Below are 23,536 nucleotides of genomic sequence, written 5' to 3' on the forward strand. Positions count from 1 at the left end.
AGAAAAGATTCATCAATTCTTTTTGACTTTTTTGCCATTTACAACAAACTTGAAATTACATATTTCTCCTCAATTAATGCATATGTAAAAAAGAAAAAATCAAATGGGCTAATATACAGAATTGTTACTATACTTTAAATGGAAATTCAATTTTACCATTATACTTGAATTTAATTAATATTTATCATTTAATCTTATTAATTAGAGATAAATTTATCATTATACTTTAAATTTATATTAAATTTCGTGATTTTATTTTATTTGATTGAATTTTACTTAAAATTTTATTAAATTTAATTTAAAATAATTTAAAATAACAATAATATGTTAATTAATGTAATATTAATAATTATAAATAACTCAAAGAGTTTTGATTGGATTGTTCCAATGTGAAATCGTATCGTCTCGGGACGGCAGAACTCAACTATAAAAACGGCAATCCAGCCTTTTTGCCTTTTTTGGCGCACGCTCTTCCTTCAGCGCGTGGCCTTTTTTTGAAAGCTTGTAGCGCGTGTTTTCAAATGCTCCATCTCAATTTTTTTCCCTCTCTGAAAACATAAAGGTCAAATTTTGATTTTGGTCCTCTTACTATTCTCCAACTTATAATTTAGTTTTTTAAAGTAGAAATTAGGTTTTTATTTTAGTGTTCTATCTATTTATTTTAACTTTCGTTACCATATTTGTTCTTTTGATAGAATAGTTAAAATTATTCATAGTCCTTTTTAAACTCTTAAATGGGAGGATAATATACTTCAACGTACTCAAACCTACGTTCTCCTGCACTGGCAACAATACTGATACCAATCAAACTAAGACTCAATCGGTAATTTAAGTTGATTATAGGCATTTTAATTTTATGATTTAAAATTTAAAATATTTTACTTGATTAATATTATAATTTATTTTTTATATGAGTTGGATAGAAATTGTTTAAAGATCAAATCTAAAATCGATGTGAACTAAAAACTTAAGGGATAAATATCAACATTATATATGAACTTTGATATAATGTGTATTATTATATATGAATTTTGATTTTGTATAATTTTATACATGAAATTTTACTTGATTAAAACTTTATAAATCACAAACAACATTATCAAATTAGCACCATTCCACATTGATATATTACATCCACAAATATTAATCCAATATGAAAATAAATATATATATTCATTTATTTAAATTTGTATGATTGAATTAAAATTAAAATTTTATGTACACATCTGAACTACAATTCAAATTTCATGTATATAATTACACCGAGTCAAAATTCATATATCAAAATACACATTAAACCAATGTTCATGTATGGTTTTAATATTTATCCCTTTCACAAACATATATATTTTATCGCTCCACTTATAATTCCATCCTCACAATAAAATTTTCATTTTACGAGTAATTATATCAATTCAAATTCAACTACATAAAATAAAAATGCTACTGTCATTAGGATTTAGGAATCTAAATTTAGCAATTGTTTCAAATATGGTCCCTAATTTTTTTTCTTATCTATGTTAGTTTTGAAACTTGACAAATTTCTTCAATTTGATCCTTGATTTTGGATTAAAATATGATGATGTGACACTTTAATATCGTGCTATATTATCACCTAAAATTTTAAAAGATTATAAATAATTATAAATAATTTTTTTAAAACTTCAAGTGGTGATATGGCATAATCTTTGAGCGTCACATCATGATACTTTAATAGAATTCACGTTCAATGACTAATTTGAGAAAAGTTTCCAAGTTTCAGAAATAATGTGAACATAAAAAAGTTTCATGACTAATGTGAATAAAGTTGTTAAGTTTAATGACTAAATGCTACTCTATCTGTAACGCCCCCACGCCCGAAACCGTCACCGGAGTCAAGCTTGAGGTGTTACTAAACTTATCTTACCTTTTAAACAACTCTAAATCACTTATTTTAATTTTCGGAATAAACTGTTTTTCTGCATCATGGTTACTTAAAAATTCATTTCTCGAGTTTCAAAACTCGAAATTAAGATCCGTAAATTTTTCATGAAACTAGACTCATATATATATCTACTAATTTTTTTCTAGAATTTTTGACTTAGCCAATTAGTACAGTTTATTAGTTAAATTTTCCCCTGTTTCAAAACTCGACTGCACTGACCTCTTCTTACTACGAACCATTTTTCTTCCTGTACAAAATTCATATGACTAAGTCATTTGTTTCTCTCAAAACTAGATTCAACAATCATTCTAACCATATAAATTATACCTTCTAATTAGTTTTGTACAATTTATGGTGAATTTCCAAAGTTGAAACAGGGATCCAGAAATCGCTCTGACCCTGTTTCACTAAAACTCAGATATATCATAAAATATAATACTTTTACCTGTTTTGCTTATTCCATAAGAAAATATACATAATAAGCTTTAATTTCTTATATTATTCATCTTCAAACTATGTTTTTACAATTTTAGTGATTTTTCAAAGTTACATCATTTCTGTTACTTGAATCTGTTTTAGGTTACTTTCACATTTTTCATAATTTTCATGTGATAATCATCATTCAATCATACATATTAATAAACATGTATATCATCAGCTATTTTCTTAGCTAATCACTAGCAAGTATTTACACATCATTCATTATTCATATTATACCAAAAGTAGCTAAGTTTCTATACATGCCATACCCAAAACAAAACGACTAGTTATACCGAGTTATTTCTTTGATAGTGTGATCGGCCTCCGACATTTCCTTCGATCCCCGAGTGACTAGATAAGTACTATAAGAAGAAGAAAATAAAGAGATTAAGCACTAGGCTTAGTAAGCTTACAAGCAAATAAATCACAACATTCAACATAATGGATAATTATGCATAATATCATCTAACATCATAAATTTCTTTACTTCTCAATTTCTATCTTATTCTTTATTCCCTTACCTTCTTTCTTACCGACCTTTCCTTTTCATAAGTATAATCTACTTTTCCTTTGCTGTTAATTCACTGTAATTTAACTCAGATCCTGACCCGCTGAACCACTCGGAATACTAAGGATACTAGGGCCGTTCTTGTCTATCAATATCTCGCCAATGCCATGTCTTTGACATGGACTTACATGAATTATTCTGTCTCCAATGCCATATATAATATGGACTTACATGGCTCAATCTGTCTCCAAAGCCATATTTCTAATATGGACTTACATGGCTCATTTCTGTTCGTCTCACAACCCTAATATCCTAACATTCCTAGGGTTCAACCGGCTTTCTAACACTTTTCCTCTGTCACTTCACCTTAAATTGACTTTAAATATTTTCATAACATAAATATATAAATGCTGGAAATTGACAATAATAATGTAAAATAAAAGAATATTGCATTTATTTACTGTAAACTTACCTTGATACAAAATGTGACTAAACCTTACACTTTAGTCCTTTACTTTTTCTTTTCCTCGTTCTTCTTTGGATTCTTGATCTATAATATAAAATATTTCTACCCATTAGCATTTATTTGATTTCTATTTCACTTCACAATTTATGCTGTTCAAAATTTGAAATTGCACTTTTACCCCAAAATTTATAGTTTTTACAATTTAGTCCCTACTCAATTCACCCATCAATTGAACTAATTTTTTCTAAATTAACACTTTTATTTTATCATTATAAACTATTTCACAGCCTTTGATATTCTGAATTTCAACACCAACATCTAATTCACAATTTTGCTCACAATTAGGTCCTAAATACCATTTTCTATCAAAATGACTTAATAAAACAATCTTAATATGAAATTAGAACTTCAATTTCATAATAATTCATCATAAACTACCCTTACTCAGCCAGGGTAACTTCCAATTTCACCCACCAAATCAAAAACTAATGAATTAGATGATTGGACCTAATTGTAAAAGTCACAAAAACATAAAAATTACTAAGAAATAGTAAAAATTGAACTTACATGGTGCAAAAATATGAAAAACCAGCATAGGAGACCTGTTACGGTGTTTCTGGCTGAGAAAGATGAAGAAATGTCTAGATTTTCAATCACATCATTTTTTTAACTATTAACTTTTATGCTAATTCCAATTTTGTCCCTTGTTCACATTGTTTTCTTGCTTATTTCATACCCAAACCGTCCAGCCATTAACCTTTGGGTCTAATTGCTCTTTAAATCCATCTTTTTAAATACTTAAGCTATTTACTCACAATTTAATAAATTTTGAGTTATTTTCAGTTTAGTCCTTTTTAATTAATTAGCTATCCAAACATCAAAATTTTCTAACGAAACTTTAATACTAACTCAATGACACTTCATAAATATTTATAAAAATATTTATAGCTCGATTTTCAAATTCGAGGTCTCGATACCTCGTTTTTGACCCGTCTGACCTAATAAATTATTTTAATTCACTAATTTCACCATTTCACAAATTCTTCTAAATTCTTACTTGACTCATAAATATTAAGTTACTATCTTGTTCAATCTTATTTGTCCGATTTAGTGATCTGAAATCACCATTTTTGACACCACTGAAAATTAGGCCGTTATATTCTACCTCGGATTTGTGGTTTCGCAACCACTGTTCCATTTAGGCCCTATTTCGGGATGTTACACTATCCCATAAGACTAAGGGTAAACTACATCGTTAGTAATCTAACTATTAGTAAATTTCTTTTTGGTCATCCAACTATGAAAAATTATAAACTGATCACACAACTATTTAATTTCGTCTTTTTTGGTTAATATATGGCTAACGGTTGCAACTTTTAAATTGGTTTAATAACAACTTTAACCTCAACATTTATACATCATGTCAATTTAGATTAGATTATTAAAAACAAATTTATTAGTTAATTTTGATTGAAAAAAAAATATATATATATATATATATATATATATAAAAATAGGAACATCCTAAAATTCAAGATATTTATATTTTTTCATCCTTTTGAAATTAACCTTCAAAGGAAAATAAAATTGCAAAAAGAAAATTATACAATAGGTAAGTATTAAGGATTATTATTTTTAAATCAAGACTTAATTAATATAATTTATAAATATTGAGAGTAAAAGTTACTATTATGTTAATTTTAAAAATTCTAGTGACCAGAAGAGATAAAATTAAATAGTTAAATGATAATTTTGTAATTTTTTAGACTATTACTGTAGTTTCCCTAAAATAATAAAACGAAATGACACAACTAACCCTACATTTTACGGTGGGCGCGACTAATGACTAATGACTATATACTATAACCGCGAGTAGGCGTTATCCCATCTATTGCAGCGCGCAGGTTCCTCTTTTCTTTCCTTTTCTGTTGCTTTCTTCTTCTCTAGTCCCTTCTCATCCCCCTTTGCTTTACTTTTGCTGTTTGCTTATTAGAGTTTCTCAAATAAGATTCTCTCTCAGTTTCAGTTTTCCTCTCATCCAATCAGCCGAAAGAAAATAAAAATAAAAAGAAGAAAGATCCCCAAAACAAACGACAGTTAATAGCAACGAAGTGAAAAAAAAAAAAAAAACAACACCGAAAATTGAGGGGGCGTCATGGCGTCTTCTAAGTTGATCACGACCACGTCACAGACGAATCCCGATGTGACACGTCAGCCTTCTCTGTGCTCTTCGCTCTCCACTCTCTTCGCTGATCTCCAAAACCAACAAAACAACAATGAAAACCGATCTCAGAACTGCGTTGGTTCCATGAGTATGGACGATCTATTGAAAAACATATACCCGTCGACACCGCCTCCTCCGCCGTCGACGACGGGGAATACTGGTTCCGACGCTCACCACGCACAGTTCCTCGGTGGTTCCATCTCGCGCGAAGGTAGCTTCTCGCTTCCGAAGGATGTGGCTAGCAAGTCCGTTGACGAGGTTTGGAAGGAGATCGTGGCTGGCGGAGGCGATCAAAGGCAGGAAGGTCAACTTGAAGAGATGACTTTGGAGGATTTTTTGACGAAAGCTGGTGCGGTTAGGGAAGAGGACGTCAGCCGGGGAGTTGTTAATCAGGTGGGTGCAGGTGTTTTTCACGTGGAGCCTGCCGTTATCAACGGCGGTGGAAGTCAGTTTTCGACGTTTGGAAACAAAGGTGGCGTTGATCATCAGAGGTTGGTGGTGGTGCCAACTGGTGGAGGCGGGAGAGGTAAACGACGCGCCGTGGAGGAACCTCCTTTGGATAAAGCGACACAGCAGAAACAGAGGAGGATGATCAAGAACAGAGAATCCGCTGCTAGGTCTAGAGAACGCAAACAGGTCAGGTTCTCATTTCTCGAAATTCCGTTTGGTTGCCTAGAAAATGGAGATAAATAGTACTTTTTCTCATCTCATTGTTGAAGCTAGTTCTCCTTGTTTACATTTTAGGCATATACTGTTGAATTGGAATCTATGGTAACACATCTGGAAGAAGAGAATGCTCGGTTGCGAAGAGAAGAGGTACATAGGCTGTGCTATGTTAGATGATATTTCAAATTATATGGAAGAATTTCAGTTGTAGCCCAATTCCCAATTTAATAAACTATTTCATGTTCTAAATGTTTGATTAAAATTATATGTGTTTCAAAATGAAGCATTAGCATGCATAGATTTTAATCTGGTTTTTCTGTCAAGTAGTATACAGACACTGTTAATGAGTGTATGAATCTTTATCATGAACATTTTCCTTCAATATTGATTTCTCAGTGTACTTTGCAGGCTGAGCTAAACAAGGAGAGGTTTAAGCAGGTATGTCTCTGTGTTCAGTCTTTGAATTCTATAATATTATGTTCTTCAATGAGATTTCTTGAGCTGTTTTATGAATTCATTAGTTCTTAGATATCCCTTCATTGATGTGGTGATAAATGTTGGGAGATGTTATTTATTTGTTAGCAAAAGAACATTCACATGAAGCTCAACAGGCTTGCCATATACATTTCCACTTTGGAGTTAATTCTTTTCACATCATACATCATAATGAGCTACGAGCTTATCAGCTCACTGCTGAGTAATTATGAACTATGGTGACATAATTTATTGCTATATTATAATGGTTCCTATTCGAGAATGTGCTGTGTGTGGCTAAAACATAACAATGATTGTCCTTTTTGCTTGAAAGATGATGATGGTTGGTACCAATTCTGACACCTTTTTATTTTCCAAATACAGTTGATGAAGAACTTGGTCCCCGTCGACGAGAAGCAAAGACCGCGTCGTGTTATCAGACGAGCTCATTCTATGGAATGGTAAATGATCAGCAACCAGGGCCTTGTCTTTTTTTCTTTGTCAATGCTGTGTCCATTATTGAAGCTATAGGAAAATAACCGCAAGAACCAAACTGAAACTGAAGTGGGTTATGAAAGGCGAAAACAAAGTTTCGGTTTTCAAGCTTGATCTATATTATCCATGTGGAAGATCTTTTGAGAGTTGTTGGGAATTGGGGACTTTCTTTTTGCATAGGAAGTCCAATGCAAGACTGAAGTTTTAAGGTGTTGAAGAAGAAGAGGATGCATTTTGCCTAGGTTAGGTATTGTGAATAAAAATGAAAGAAAAAAAAAAGAATCTGATTGTCATTTGTGTAAATCATGTCAGAAGGAGAAGATGGTAGGGCAGGCTTTGAGAGAACTGATTTTAATACAAAATTATTTAGTACAAAAAGAATCATGAGAATATTCGAGTGGAAATATTCTGGCCTTCCTTTCTCCTTATTCTTGTTATTATATATCTATAGCTTCATGATAAAAGCTCAACGTGGTGCCATTAAGAGACAAGATATTAAAAATTAAATTGTATTTTATTTTTATATAAAAAATGAGTAAATTAATCTTTATATCTTAGATAAAAAACAAGTTGATTCTTCTGATATTTTTTTTTTATTTTTACTGTTAAAAATTAATTTTTATACGAGAGAATTTTTATACGAGAGACATGTAACACTTTAACACTCCAATCTCGTAATACTTCTACCCACCAATTTATGAAGAATTATAACTTGCAGCAATGATCTAACAGCATCAAAGCTGATGAACTTGCACTGTCTTCTGCCATCATCTTAACATTCATCACTGTTATTTCCATGCCATGTTTTGCGTCACCACAGGCAAAGGTACTCCGATCATTGACATTTTCCTTGCAATTTCCCTTTGTTCTTACCTTATTTTCTTCCACATTTCAATGGACATTGTACCCATTAAGTCTTCAAGTTAACATTCTTTTCACTTAAAGACAAGGAGAAACAAGCACCTTGATTAATCATTCATGAATTAAAGAGGATTTAGGGTTTACTATGATGCAAGCCTGTGTCATTCAGGTGATAGCATCAAAGATACAAATTAGCTTACAAATAACACACACAGTATCAATTTCTCATCCTACCAATGGTCACCCTAAAAGAGAAGCGGCAAAAGAAAATAAAAAAGGGAAGAATATTAAAGTCTGTCATTAATCTTTCGTTTTTTTTTTTTTTTTTTTTTGGTTTTAGTGGGACCACCAATTATCATGCTCTATCATAATATTCTCTATTCACAAGCCAATTTGGTGTCAAAGCTGCTAAGGCAGATTGCAAAAGCCTGAAATGCAGATAGCGGATAACGGTAATCCATGGTGAACATATCTTTGCCAACTTTACCAAACTGTAGGATTATCTTATCAGTATCAGGTGGGGCAGGTTGAGATGATAGGGTGGGTGCACCAGCAGCTGCTTGTGTGGCAGCAATCAATTGGAAGTTCTTAACCGAAGCAACTGTTACTCGACCTCGGAAATTCAAGCACCAACACTGTAACTGCTCGTGCCATCTTGGGGGCTTGTTTTTGAGGATCAAGGGTTTCATTTTCCCGTCCTCATCATCATAAGATGTGCCAATTTCGGAAAACCGAGAGCTGCTGAACTCAACAGAGTGGTCAAGAGATTTAGAGAAGGAAATGCTTCTGAATGAGTCCTCTAATGGATGACGGAGAAGCTCGGGCTGGCCAGGGACAACACCACCGGCGTCAAGAGCCGAAGCAGGGATAGAGTGCATCATACAATGCATCCTTCGTGGACCCCGAGTACCGAGAACATTTAGTTCATAAGTAATCTGAGCTATGTTGTAGCTGCCAGTAGGGACTTTAGGGGAAACTTTCTTGGAGTAAAATCTTCGACTCGTCCGGCCTGGTGGAGGGACATGAGTCGAGGTATAGGCAGGTTGGGTGTCATATATTATGAACTTTGTGCCAAGGAAGTTTGACCTGGAACCAGAAAAAGAAATAGTTTTACATTCCATAAACATGAAAATTTGCACGAGTCATGAATAATCTTTCCAAAAGCTAATGATTTTAGAATTCCATATCGCAATCATACCTCAGTTTTCCAATGTAACTGCTACTTGATCGTGAAATGTTATCAGCATTCATAGAAATGATATACTCCGTAGAAGTAGTCCTACGTGTCCTTTTTGCAGAAAGAAGGAATTTCCCGTTCTCAACTAGCAGGGCTGCGAAAACGTAAAAACAAATAGAGAATACATGTCAGTAAGCTTAGAAGGAACAACAGAGAGAATGCGAAGACAAATATAAGATGCTTAAAACAACTGCAGTTCAAAATGCATATTTCAAAACGCACATGAACAGCTTATCTTTATAATGGTGGTTCGAAATGATATCAAAGAATTAAAGTTAATGATACAGAACCCGATTGGTGATTCATAGACACATGAAACAAATTAAGTCATCTTAAATTATAGCATGCCATCCCTTGTGTAAAGATATGCATTACCATAATAAGAGCAATAATTAGATCATATATACATTTAACGAAGGCAACTTAATGCAACAAACAGTTGTCGAGAATCACACTTACCAGGGCTAAGACAAAGAAAGAGGCGATACGTTAATTTAGATTTATCCCTTTTAATGAAACACTGGATGGTTCCATCGCGTGGCCCAGGCTGAAAAGTCAAACAAGAGAGTTAGAGAAACAATCTCGAGCTCTTGATTTATAGAAAGAACTGATTATGTCTCGACATCATGTCCATGTAGGAGCAACTCGAATCAGAATAAAGACATTTTGGATGAACCGGTGATCCAGTGATCCTACCTGTTTCAGAGACACGGGGAATGTAAGCTTCCCACAGAATTCGGGACTCTTAACAATTTCTTTGCAGATGAATCTCCACGACCGACAAACTGATGCGCATGCAACGACATTCTTTCGAGTAGGCCATGTGCTCTCACTCTCCTCCAACCTCTTGATCACATCGACAAGCAGCTCAGGGGGTAGGTTAGCCCACCGGCTGCTCTGAACTACAACAGGCTCATCGTGCAAATCATGTAATGAACCATGGGATTTTCCCCTATGATGCCCGATCAACCTAACATCAAAACTTCGCCTAGACAAGCTCCCAAAACTATCCCTCACATCACGAACTATGCTACGGAAGGACATTTTTTTTGTCAAAGCAGAAAGCTAAGCCAGCTCAATTAGAATGCCTTTTTCTGAAGATTTCAGATAAAAGTACGTTACGAGTCTGCAGCTGCACATAAAGAACGAAAACAACTCAGTTCCGACCACAAGGGAAAACAAAAAGACAGCACGAAAAAACGAGAGCAAGCTTCATATGGGAACCCTAGCAGTCCTAATGGATGCAAAACTTTAAACATTTAACAAGCAAAAACACATTTTCAGTAACCCAAATAGCAAAGAATCCACCTAGTATGCAATTTATAAGCTTTCAAGTGTATGTATACAAACATACATGCATACATACATACATATATATATGAAGAAGAAACATTATTGTTCATGAAACTGGACTAAGCAGCAAAACCCCATTTAAATCAAGCATTGTTGCTAAAGTCAAAGTACATATTTAGTGAAAAAAAAGATATTTTCCCATCAAAATTTCAAAACTTTCTCCATAAGTGGAAATGATTTTTCAGCTAAGATTATAGAATTAACCCACACCCAGAAGCCTAAGTGCAAAAAATAAATTCCAAAAAAAAAAAAACCTTAAAATCTCAAAGCCTGAATCTGATCAAACCGCCATAGCTTTTAAGCTTCAAAACCCACTTAAGATCTGCAATAAAAAAAAAACCCATATCATATTCAAATCTTAAAAGTTAAAAACAAGGTAATTTTAACTACAAATTAGAAAAAAAAAAACAACAACAAAGATTTAAAGTGAGATCCATGTTTATATACCTGAAACATGCAGCAAATCCAAAGGCAAGATCTAGAACAAAAAAAAAAAAAATCCCAGAAAACCTTATTGAAATAACATCTGGGTTTTTGGAAATGGATCAAAAGTAAGAACTATTCAGCTACAAACAGTCCTTTTTTTTGTTTTTTTGGCTCTTTAAAGTGTTGTTTGTTGAAGCTTTGTATTCTATGATTTCTTTTTTTATCTTAATCCGGACTCCAGACCCACATTCAATTCAGCTCACGGGTTTACCCTTATAAAATAAAAAATTGGAGAAAAAAAAAGGCTACTCAATAATTTTCTTTTTTCTTTAATATGGTTTCTTTGGAGTTGATGATGTTTTTTTTTTTTTTTAATGGAGCGTGGAGCTACAGAGCAGAAAAGCAGGCTTATAAAACCAACCAAAGACTAAATTGCCCTGTTTGACTTTTCCGTTTGCATTATCTGACTGAAGGAAACGGCATAAAGTTTTGGTAAAATCTATATTTTAACCCCTATATTATACTGAATTTGAAGAGTTGATCCTTTTACTTTAATTTAAGGAAACCAACTATGGTTTATTACTTTAATTTGAAGAGTGCATATTTTATAACTTTTCATAATTGAGTGACTAAAAATAAATAAATCATAGTTCGGTGACTACTAATTTAGTTTACCCTTAAAATAGTATAATTTTTAACATCATTAAAGTTTTTCTTCGAAATTTAGGTTCATCGTAGCATTTTGTTTTTGTTACTTGCCTACCAACATCATCGAATTTAACAAAAATGTATTTCAACATTGTTAACAACTGAATTTGAATTTTTTAAATCTAAAAAATAGAGGGACTAAATTCTTTAAAATAAAAACAGAGAGGTTAGATTTTAAATATCGAAAAATATAGAAACTCGAGTATATTTTAACATAAAACTGATGAATTATTTTCTTTTTTCAAATAAGTAATAAGCATTCCATTGATTTGTAAATTTATTATTAATTAAAGTTAAAAAAAACTCACATCTACATTATCAATTTAAATATGCTAATAATATTATAAAATAAAATTAAATTATGTCAAAATAACATGAAGAAATTAAATCCTAAATTTTGACATAATAGAAGGACTAAAATTAAATTAAACTTTTTTCATTTTATTGGGAACCAAACATTATAAATTATCTCGGAATTTAAGGTCCATCTCATTTTGTTTTTTCTTTGTCCTTTAGACAAAAAAAAAAAAAAACCCCACCTTTGAATTGAATTTCGCCATTATTTAATTAATCCGAGAAAATTGATTGAATATATGAAAATAGCAACTTTTTGAATGTGTTTTTTTTTTTCCCACTTGAATCCAATCATAACATTTATGAAAAATAAATTCCATTTAATGAAAGTTGCGATGGCCTTTATAATGGGTGTACTGTTTAAATGTTCGTACTGAAAACACAAATATTATTTTTAATTTATAAAAACTCTAATCATATATATATATATTATAAATTATTAATATTAAGGCTTAATGACAAATTTAATCCCTAATATTTATATTTTTCGCAAAACGGTCCCAATTTTTGCCATCAACTTTTATTTTTTAAATTACTTTTTAACATATTTGATGAAATTGCTGTAGTAAAATTTAATAGGATGACATAGAATTTTATATCTGAAATATTTTAATGTGATGTAATTTTATTACTTATATAACTTATTAAAATAATTCATGGAGTTAAAAATAACTCTTAATTTAAGAAAATAAACGTAATTATATAAAAAATTTCAAAATGAATGTAACATTCAGTATTTTTCTCATTTGATTTATTAATTATCTTTTGAAATCTCTCAAGAAAGAAAACATATGCATTCAGTTTGAAATATTTTTTAGATAATTACGTTTATTTTCTTTAAATTAAGAGTTATTTTTTAATTTCATGTATGGTTTATTTATTTTATTATTTTCACATGTAATTATCTTATTGGGTAACCTAAGTAATAAATTATATCTCATTAAAAATATTACACATAGTCTACGTTAATTTTTAGCAAGACTTTCATCAAAACTTTTAGAAAAGCAATTTTAAAAAAAAACACACACACATACACAAAGGTTGATGGCCAAAATAACTTAGACATGTAAATGTTAGTGGTTAAAATTGTCATTAAGCCTAATATTAATAAACTTTATTAAATACTTATCACCTTTAACCATATTAGATTCCATGAATGTCAACTATTTTTTTAAATAAATTGAATTATTGGTATAATGACAAATTTAGTCATTAATGTTTATATCATTTGTCTATTTGACCTTTATTATTTTAATTAAATTTGGCCTCAATTAAAAAATCGAATTTGACTATCAACTTTCTAAAAGAATCAAAATATTTTTTTAAAATGAAATATTGATTAAAACGTTAAATTTTTAAAGACAATAGCTCACATGACAATTCATGCGTATTTCATGCTATTTTTAAATTTTTATGATTTTTCATATTTTTATGAATATTTTATTATTTTCAAATTATTTACTAATATGATACATAAATAATAGTGCTCAAACATGAAATACACACGGATTATTACTCAAATTTTCATGTCAATATTATTAAAAATAATATTTTTAATTAATATATTTATTAAAAATAAAAAATATTAAAAGTTAAAATTATATTTCAACGGAGTTGGATTAAACTCAATCTCAAGCTTTTGACTTTCCTTATATTTTTCGAACACAAAATTAATATTATTTAATACCAGTTATAATTCATTTCAAAACTGAATATTTAATAATAATTAAAATAAAGTACAAAAGGGCAAGTGAAATAAACCAAAATTTTTAAACTTTTTATTTTTTTTTATTTTTTAAATTTAAATTAATTTGTTGGCTGACTTTTGGCGTGCTTCAAATGGTGTCCTTTCCCGAAGCTTTCATGAAAGCAGGATAAATTATAAATAATAAAATTGGAATTTAAGAAAATTAAAAAGAATAATGGAGTAATTATACGGTGTATGTGAATGTATGCTAGTAAGCTAAATAGGATTTGACTAGATCCGGTCGTTGCCTCTCTTTTCCTCAACGCTTTGCTTTAATAATGTCAATCACCACCAATGGCATCAATTTTATTTTTAAATCGTTTAAATTATTTTAGATTGAATAATTATTTTCAACTCGATTAATTTTATTTATTTATTTTTATATTTAAAATTAATTTTGATTAAGTTCATTTATATTTAAGTTAGAATATATTTGTAGTTAAGTTTTTCTTAACGTAAAAATATAATTTTATAATATTCAAATATACTAAAAAGAAAAAATTTGATTCGATTTACAAGTGACTTAAATTGAGTATTACAATATGCAAATTCAACTCGATCAATAACTTGAATTGCTCGAGCTTGACTCGATAATTATTGAATCAAAATCAAGATTTTTCTAGTCGAATTTAAATGACTTGTAAGGATTAATGTATCATTTATATTTCTATTTCGGATCATTAGAGATTCAAATATTTTCAACTTTAAATTATTTTATGTTTAGCTCATTTGAACTTATAAGTTGAAATTTTCGCGTATAATCATTTTAAATAATTTTATTTATTTATTTAAATCATTCGTAATCGACATTTAATTTTTTATAATTAAATTTATTTGAATCAAAATTTTCAAAAATCAATATAATCATTAATCCAATTCGATTAAAAATTCAGTTTAATCCTTCTATTCAACCCATGGTACAATCTTGGTTGGATAAGATTAGGATTAATCGAATCCAAATTAAAATTGGATTTCGACTTTACCCTAGCACTTACCATGTCACATCTTACCCCGTTCGGCGTAGCGTAGAGATTCAGTCAGGTCGCCGCAAATTATGGCAAAGCCACGTTAGACGCTACCATGATTAAGCTGCTGGTAAAACCTGAAATGACCACAATGCCCTAACTTTTCTATTATGGGATCCAATTTAAGCCTAGCCCATTATAGGACAAAAGAGAACAAAACTCCTACTTTTCTAATGGGCTAAACTGTCAATTGGAAAATTGAGGTACGTCCAAAACAAATAAATAAATAAAACAAAATCTACCACATACAAAAGAAATATGCGAATGCATAAGGTAGTAGGTATCGCATCATTACCTGTTGAATCAATCCGTACGTATCATTTCGATTTTAAGTTAATATCAAGTGTTTCGATGAAAATTTTGATGTGTTTTGATCATTTTAATGTTTAAATTTATTCCGGTTAATATTAATATTATTATTTTAACAATTTTTTTGTAAATGTAAAAATTATTACAAAATAAACTAATTAACATTGATAAGATAAATAAATTGAATGTAAATAAATAAAATAATCAATGTAAAATGGAAGACTAACTATATTAGAGACAAATCCATCCTAATCAGTTTAATTGTGTAGCGAACGTTGTCCCCCAATGTTAATATAGTATTTTAATATTTATACACTCGAATAAAAAAAGTAAAACATAATTGGTATTACTTTTCTCAAAAGATTTCAAAAAATAAATTAAAAACTAAAATTGAAAACTTGGTCGGAAATTTGATCGGAATAACAAAACAGGCGAGCTAAGAAAGACAATTTTTTTTAATACTAATAAAGACACTTTTTTTTTTTAAAATATGATCTGATACAACTAATAAAGAATTAAACCTATCTCGAAACCTATATATATATATTTATAATTTATTTTTTAGTACCTCATATTTAAAAGGTTCATACGCATGTATTTATAATTTAGTCCATATGTTTGGTATGAACTGCCTAAACAGATTGCCAAGTTGATTGAAGTAGATCAATGCAATACTAAACTTTAAGAATTGAATTAAAGTTTTTTTGGAATTTAGAGACTAACTTGAAATTTAGGCAATAGTTTAGAGAAGTTTATGAGATTAAACCTTAATTAGATTTATTTATTTCACAAATGACGAAATACCGTTTTATTATTTACTGACATTGCATCAAAACATGGACGAAGACAATTACCTTGCCCCCCACCCCCCAAAAAAAGGCAAATTTATTATTTAACCCCTTAGACTTTTATGAAATTACATGTTAATATAATGATAAATTTACACTTTGCCCCTAATAATTTATGATTCATCTTTGATCCCTCCTAAAGTGATTTTCTAACTTTGTCCCAACATCAAAATAATACACCCTTTGAGATAATACTCTTTATTCATATCCAAGGAAATCCATACAAATGTTTTGCCAAAAAAAAAATTAGGAAGGACATAACTACAAACAATAGAGACAAAAAGAGAAATAACAAAACTTTACTCAAAAGCAATTTTCCTCTCTTTTTTCTCTCTCTACCAAACACTACATATATATTCTCTATATTATTCTTCATATTTTTTTTCTCTAAAAAATACCCTATTTATTTGATGGAATTTTACTTGCTACATTGATGCTATTATTATCATTGTTACTAATAGTAGAAGTGGCATCATTGGAAGTGACAATAACTTGGATAGCTCTATTGGTGGTAACACTTTTAATCGATGAAACTAATTCATTCATCTTTTTCATTTCCATCTCTTTGCCTTTTCCCCATAGCACAATGTAGAGTCCCATCACAATAAGCACTGCTCCCATTATACTGTCATTTAAATCAAATTAATTTTTTTTAATAGAATTATACATTAATAATGCGATGAATTGTTAAGTAGTTACCTTCCGAGATAGAGGTTTTCTTCGAGGAAAAATGAGCCTGCAAAGGCAACTAATACAAGCAACAAAGGGTTGAAAACGGATGCGTAAAGCGGACCTTTCAAGCGCACGCACCAAGCGACCAAGCTAAACATCAATCCTGACCCTAAAATTCCCTGCCAAACACACAAAGGTGTGAATATATTTATGAAAAAATTAAATAAAAAATCTTCATTTGAGAGGTTAAAATGTTATTTTATTATATATTAAATTTAAATTCTATTATTTATATGAAGACTAAAAGATTATTTTTTTATTTGGAGGGGCGTACTTTTTCTAGCAAGAGCGGAGGAAGGGGGCAAATAGTGGTCTAATTGGCTTCCCAAAAATATATATTTTTTTTTGTATAGCCTCTTTAATTTTAAGAAAATATAAGTTAATATAATAGTAAAATTGTCCTTATCACTCAAAAAAATTATTTATTTTTGGCCCCCTAAAACAAATTTTTGATTTCGCCCTTGCTCTGTAGATTTTCCTTTGCATCTAGTATTATTTCCAATGGGGGTGGGGTTTGTCTCTCAACTCTGTCGAAACCCTAAGTGTTACTAGAGACAACTTGAAGAGAGAATGAGTTCACAAAGCGAGAGCACTTTGTCGAGTGCTTGAGAAGGCAAACCATGTAGGGCATTATTAGGTAAGAATGTTGCCATATAGGGTATCAGTTTGAGTCTCAAGTATTGAATGAGATTCTCCCGCTTTGTGAACCCTTCGTTTCTTCAACCGTATTAGCTCTCAAAACATTACCAAACGCATTGAGGATCCTACCCAGATCCTCAACATTTACAAATAATATATGTATTGTATCTAACTAGCATAAAAAATTACATTAACATACCGCAAACGCAACGGTGAGAAGCCTAACATTCCAGCCTAATTTCCACTGACTCCAATCTTTTTCCAAGCAAAGTGCAAAAACAGTTGATTGTATGGCTGCCATTATGCATGTCAATGCTGTGCTTGAGTAATAACATGGATATTTCTCACCCATCTTAGCCTTATAACCAAAAAAGCAAAAACAAATTTCACAACTTTTGTGGTTTGGGAAATGTAAGTATAAGAAAACAAAATTTATTGCAAAGGTCAAATTATGATTTTGGTCCCTCTTTTGTGTTCACATTTGTGATTTAGCCCTATACTTAAATCTGGTGTAATTTGGTCTCTTTATTTTTTTTTTATATCATACATCATTACTTAATCTAAATAACTAACAACTTAATTTTCCCGATTAAGAAGCTAACATGATTTTTTTCTTATAAACGTCTTTTTTGACTCACCATATCAGTAGAGGCGGATCTTCATGGGAGCCAAAAGGGTTCCTCGGACCCCAAAATATTGGAAAATTTTTGTTAGGCCTTTAAAATTTATGAAAATTTTAATCAGGCCTCTCCTATATTTTGTAAATTCTCGATAAGCCTCTTAAAATTTTTGAAAGTTTTAACTAGGCCTTTCAATTTTTTTAGAATTTCTTATTAAGCCCCACAAAAAATTGAAAAAATTTAATCACCCCCAACTTTTTTGAAATTTCTTACTAAGCCCTCTAAAAGTTTTGAAAATTTTAACTAAACCCTTAATTTTGTTTTTGAAAATTTTATTTAGACCTCCCGAAACTTAACACTAAGATCCTCCACTGCATATCAACATTGATTTTTTTTTTCCTGTTAGGAGGGTGTGTAGATCAATTAATGAAGTTATAAAAGTAGAATGATAAAGTTATATGCCAGATCAAAATATAGAGACTAAATTTCAAATTCGAGCATAATAAAAAGACCCAAAACCCGTAATTTAACCCATTTGCAAATGAAATTAAAAATACCTGAACATTTAACCATAGAGCATATGAAATACAGCTACCAAGAGCCAACAAAGCACCCCATAAATGATGTGCAGAGCTTGGATGTGAGCTATAAGAAGAAGAAGCCCCATGATGTTGATGATGTACAAGGTCTACATGGACCGATCCTGTATTAATTTGGACTCCTTTGTAAAAAGTAAGCAACATTGCACCACCTATTCCAATTAATGTACCCAACACCTTTGCCTTCCCTGCCATTGTTCCAAATCCTACCTTTTCCAATCTGCATATGCCATGAAATTTTGAGTTTTCAGTTCATTAATTGATAGGGTAAACTAAATCCAAAGTCACTAAATTATTACTAAGTTTATGTTTTGGTCACTTAATTTCAAAAAATACAAAAAAAAAGATATCATTAAAGTATTCTAAACTTTTCATTTAATTTGTTGGCTATTCGAAAGTTTTTTTTATTTAAGTTACTGGGTTGTTAAATATTTTTTTCAAAAAATTTGGCTAATGAGCTTCAAGCTACAATTCGATGATCGGAACGATGGATCAATAGGGGTAAAGCTAACAAATTATTTTAGGAGGGGTCAAAAATGAAATTCTTTAGGGGGCAAAGTGTAATTGCAACATTATACTAATCTGTGATTTCCTAAAAAACTAAAGGGACTCTATAAGCAATTTATTATTTTTAAGGGGCAAGGCCACTGCATGTCCCCTCCCTTTGCCCTTATGGATCAATACTCATCAACAAATAGAACAAAATGCCTTAGATCAAAATCGATCTAACGGTCAATGTCAAAAATTAGAGAAGAAAGTTGTTTGAATTTTGGTTCGTAGATTTGTAATGTTCAAAATTATGTCATGAACTGTAAAAGAGAAGAGGAAGGTGAATTTTCAACCGGTGTAGGTAGTGTGAACAAAGAAGGCCACACAACAACGATTTTAACAATGAAATAATTTAAATGAAAACTTTCGAATAGTTCAACGATCATTTTGTAACTTTTTGAAGTTAAGTGACCAAAATATAAAATTACTAATAATTTAGTGACATTAAATGTAATTTACACTAATGGATAACATGCAAAATAAACAATTAATTAATTTGTTTAGTAAAATATAAATACCCAATAGTGACGGCCACAATGAAAGTTATGCCAGGAATCAAATTAGTCATGGCGGAAACAAATGTTGCGGACGTTAAGGTCATGCTCACTATGTACAAATTTTGAGATAGTGAACCCCTGGAAATAAGAAAGGTTTATGTTTGTTAATTATTTGCAAGAAAAAAATAATGGCAAAAACACTTCTTCGCCCTTTTCAATTTTGAAATTAAGTAAATTGGTCATCTTAAAGAAAATTGGAATAATTTAATATTTTTTAATTTTGAAAATGAGTAACTAAAAACATTATTCACGTTGTTAATGTTTTCCGTCAATTGTATTTATTTTGAAACTTAGCCCTCGATTTTATATATTCTATGTAAATAGAATTTGTAAATGTTGTTGGCTAAATTTGTTAAATCAAGATCAAATTGATAGAATATGTAAATTTTGAAGGCTAAATTTATTATTATACTAAAAATTATGTATAGTTGACAAAAAATATTAACTTTGTGATTAATTGTTTTGAATTGTGCATTTTCGAAATTGACAAAGATTAATCACTTTAATTTTTTTTCGAGAGAAACTAATATTTTACTTAACTTCTAAATTAAGAGGTACCAAAAAGGGATTTTTACCAAAAATAATTTGTTGATTGGAAATTAAGTTCTAACAGGTTTAATTGTGAGAAAAATGGAACATGAATGTAGATATAGATTTAATTAATTAATGATTAATCAACTTAAAAATGGCAAGTAAACTTACCCAAGTAACCCACAAAAAAATGCTTGAAGTAGCACAGTCCAAGTCAGTTTTGGCCTCTTTCTGTGGAAACAAACAAGAATATGCAAGAATAATAAAAGCAAGGGTTAATTACCATAATTATATAAAAATTTATTTCAATCCTTCAAGCAAATTTGAGAAACATTTGCAATTTAATCCCTCCTTCTTCTTCTTCTTTTTGAAAAAAAGCATTGCAATATTTTCATAACATTTTATTCCTTTTCTTTTTTGACAAATAACGATATTATCGAACGTGATGGAAGACAGAAGAGGGCTTGGCCTCAAAATTTGGGAAAATTTTCATTATACCCTTTAAAATTTTCGATTGAACTTTCCAAAAGTTTAAAAAAATTCGATTAGACCCTTTAAATTTTTTGAGAGTTCTAATTAAACCTCCTGAAATTTTCAGAAGTTTTAAGTAGGCCTCCTCAAATGTTAATGGCATGTTCCGCCGTTGAGTTGATGATGAAAAAAATCAACTTCATTCATGCATGGAATGAAGAAACAGGGATGAAGTTAAGAACTGTGTGTCAAAATAACTCTTTAATTTTTAATAAAAAGGCCAAAAAATGTTTTCTTTTTCCATTTAATCAAGAAGCTAAAAAGGGATTAAATTGATATAATAACTTGAAGAAGAGCTAAAAAGATAATATTATACCATTTAAATAAAGAAAACAAACAAAAAAAGTTCTGAAAAAAACCTTTCAACGATGAGAGCAAGAGGGATCATAACAGCAGAGGCAAATATGAAACGATAAGAAACCATGACCTTGGAGCTCATCCCATCATTTTCTGCCAATTTATACAACACATTAACACCTGCAAACACTACTTGAACCACAACCATTAACATTGCTGGCTTTAACCCCTGCAATATACTTAAAATCTGCTCCATTTTTTTTGTAATTTTTCTTTTTGAAATATCACCAAAAAACACCCAAGATGAAAAGAAAAATGCTTGAAGCAAAGCTTTATGCGTCGTCGTTCTCGTTGATTTCTGTTTCTATATGGTGAGAGCAGAGATACTGAGAAAAAAACCCTAGAGAGAGAGAGCAGATTTTAAAAGGTGACGATGGTTGAAAGAAAATGGTAACCGAGAGTCCTTGCTATATATAACATTCGGACAAAAAAGAAATCACTTTCTTTCTTTCTTTTTTGGGTACACAAAATCACTGTCTTCAAATATAATACAAAGAGGCTGTGGTGTTTTAACGACGTCACCATGTACGTATATCCACTCCGCACGTGCTCGGCTTCCCTCTTTAATCGTTTGGTTTTTTATGGTTAAATTATGCAATTAATCCTTACATTATGCGTTACATTTCAAATTTTAAAATTTTAGTCATGGATGAAAGGTTGTTTTCAGGGACGAGGGGGTGGGGAGCTGGCCCCCATAGTTGAAAGATTCTTTTTAGACCCTCTAAATTTTATAAATTTATAAGTTAATACATGGTAAAATTTCTCTAAAAATAATAATATTTTGATTTAATCCTTCTAAAAATTGTAAATATAAGCCAATACAATGGTGAATTGTAATTTATCTCCCATAAAAATATATAATATAATATCGACCCTCTAGAAAAAATTTCTAGCTTCGTTCTTGGACTAGTTGTTAAATTTCATTAAATTAAGTTTTCTCATGCACAAAACCTTATATGGGAAATATATTATCACATGTACAACGTTATGTCAATTTGTTATTTTTGTATGTTACTCTCAAAAAAAGTTGATTGATGGATTTAATGGATGTCGTTAGTGTCAAGATTGAAATTTCAAACTTTGAGAAAGTGTAGAGATCGAGAATGATTAATCTAAATAACATGGACTAAATTTACAACTTTAAACATACTATGAGACTACCAACATAATTTAACCAAATTGATTTAATCTGAAATGTAGAACTAAACTTGACCGACTCAAAATGTATAAGACTAAAATTAATCAAACTAAAATGTAAGTTCTAAATTTATAACTTATACATAGTACAAGGACTAATTACAAAATTTTATATATGTTTTTTTGCTTTTGCTTTTAACCTTTTGCACATTGGTGCCCTTTTAGACAAGACGCCATGCCTAAACCTTTCCTTTTTAATAGTCAAGCTTGGGACACCACACGTGCCAACAATTTTCTTTTCTTAATCAAATAAAATCCAACTAGAGAAGAAATTACATAATTATATGTATTGAAATTCAAGTTTAATTTCAATATTGTTTTGTCATCCTAGCCTTCAAAGGCAAATTGAATTTTAAAATTTCAAAAGATCAAAAGACAATTTTGTTATTACTAACACTTGTGTAGTCAATGATGAATTTAGAAAAAGATTTAGGAGGGGCCAGAAATGAATTTTAAATTTTTGAGAGGTTAAAATATAATTTTATCGTATATTAGTTTACGATTACATCATCTTTGAAAAAGATTAAACGTATATATATATATATATATTTGGGGAACCAAAGTGTAATTTTACTATATATAAATTTAAAATTAATCATTTATAAGGAGATAAAATTGCAACTGTACATTTGGGAGGCCAAGGCCTCGCTTGCCCCTAGGTGCAGTGGTAAGCCATTGTATTTTGAAAGGAGAACGCAAATTTGAACCTTAGAGATTAATTATTGAAAGGGATAACTCTAAACTCCAAACATGACTGGAAATAGACATGAAAAATACTAAAAAAAATGATAATTTTATCATTAGATTAACACAAAGTTTTACAATTTTTAAAAGGACTAATTTACTAATTTTTCATTTTGGTGGGGGATTGTCCAGGGCCCCGCCTGTGGCCTCCCCTAGCGCCGTCGCTAAATGTGTATGACGGTCCTCACACTTGGCGGATGCAGGCACACGCATGACGACATATCAATAGCTTTTCCTTCTCTTTGTCTGTGTTATATCACGTGGATATATAATGCATGGCATGGTTCACTGACTCCACGTTACTACTGCTTTTGGGGTTTGCTTTTACAGTTCCTTTCTTGGCGGCTATTTTAATTTTCTTTTCTTTTCCATTGG

General features: G+C 30.5%; 3 protein-coding genes and 1 long non-coding RNA gene across 7 annotated transcripts; 1 reads left to right on the plus strand and 3 right to left on the minus strand.

Annotated features, from left to right (window-relative positions):
* Positions 1-2,515: 2,515 nt before the first annotated feature.
* On the minus strand, positions 2,516-3,494 carry LOC128290103 (uncharacterized). Its single transcript, XR_008279746.1, has 2 exons — positions 3,385-3,494; positions 2,516-2,766 (listed from the first exon to the last, which is right to left on the minus strand). It is a non-coding gene; the product is annotated as an uncharacterized LOC128290103 (long non-coding RNA).
* A 1,732-nt stretch (positions 3,495-5,226) lies between these two features.
* On the plus strand, positions 5,227-7,641 carry LOC108474629 (G-box-binding factor 4-like). The gene is made up of 4 exons (XM_017776613.2): positions 5,227-6,238; positions 6,347-6,418; positions 6,677-6,706; positions 7,127-7,641. Exons 1-4 carry the CDS (start codon positions 5,534-5,536, stop codon positions 7,205-7,207), a joined length of 888 nt encoding a protein of 295 aa, XP_017632102.1. The 5' UTR covers positions 5,227-5,533; the 3' UTR covers positions 7,208-7,641.
* A 525-nt stretch (positions 7,642-8,166) lies between these two features.
* Positions 8,167-11,503, minus strand: LOC108476381 (tubby-like F-box protein 8). 3 transcript variants are annotated; one of them, XM_017778589.2, is made up of 6 exons: positions 11,136-11,503; positions 10,943-11,010; positions 10,032-10,467; positions 9,795-9,882; positions 9,297-9,429; positions 8,167-9,184 (listed from the first exon to the last, which is right to left on the minus strand). In XM_017778589.2, the coding sequence occupies exons 3-6, from the start codon at positions 10,377-10,379 to the stop codon at positions 8,476-8,478; spliced, it is 1,278 nt and encodes a 425-aa protein (XP_017634078.1). In that variant the 5' UTR covers positions 10,380-10,467; positions 10,943-11,010; positions 11,136-11,503; the 3' UTR covers positions 8,167-8,475. The 3 variants fall into 3 exon arrangements, with proteins under 3 accessions (XP_017634078.1, XP_052881301.1, XP_052881302.1); XM_053025341.1 differs by lacking the exons at positions 10,943-11,010; positions 11,136-11,503 and adding an exon at positions 10,706-10,772; XM_053025342.1 differs by lacking the exons at positions 10,943-11,010; positions 11,136-11,503 and adding an exon at positions 10,702-10,719.
* A 4,784-nt stretch (positions 11,504-16,287) lies between these two features.
* On the minus strand, positions 16,288-21,695 carry LOC108475628 (WAT1-related protein At1g68170-like). 2 transcript variants are annotated; one of them, XM_017777611.2, is made up of 7 exons: positions 21,223-21,695; positions 20,504-20,563; positions 19,763-19,879; positions 18,654-18,915; positions 17,676-17,834; positions 16,805-16,956; positions 16,288-16,730 (listed from the first exon to the last, which is right to left on the minus strand). In XM_017777611.2, the coding sequence occupies exons 1-7, from the start codon at positions 21,414-21,416 to the stop codon at positions 16,505-16,507; spliced, it is 1,170 nt and encodes a 389-aa protein (XP_017633100.1). In that variant the 5' UTR covers positions 21,417-21,695; the 3' UTR covers positions 16,288-16,504. The 2 variants fall into 2 exon arrangements, with proteins under 2 accessions (XP_017633100.1, XP_052881492.1); XM_053025532.1 differs by lacking the exon at positions 19,763-19,879.
* Positions 21,696-23,536: the final 1,841 nt, after the last annotated feature.

This window comes from Gossypium arboreum, chromosome 3 (genome assembly GCF_025698485.1).
Source record: "Gossypium arboreum isolate Shixiya-1 chromosome 3, ASM2569848v2, whole genome shotgun sequence".
Taxonomy (NCBI): Eukaryota; Viridiplantae; Streptophyta; class Magnoliopsida; order Malvales; family Malvaceae; genus Gossypium; species Gossypium arboreum.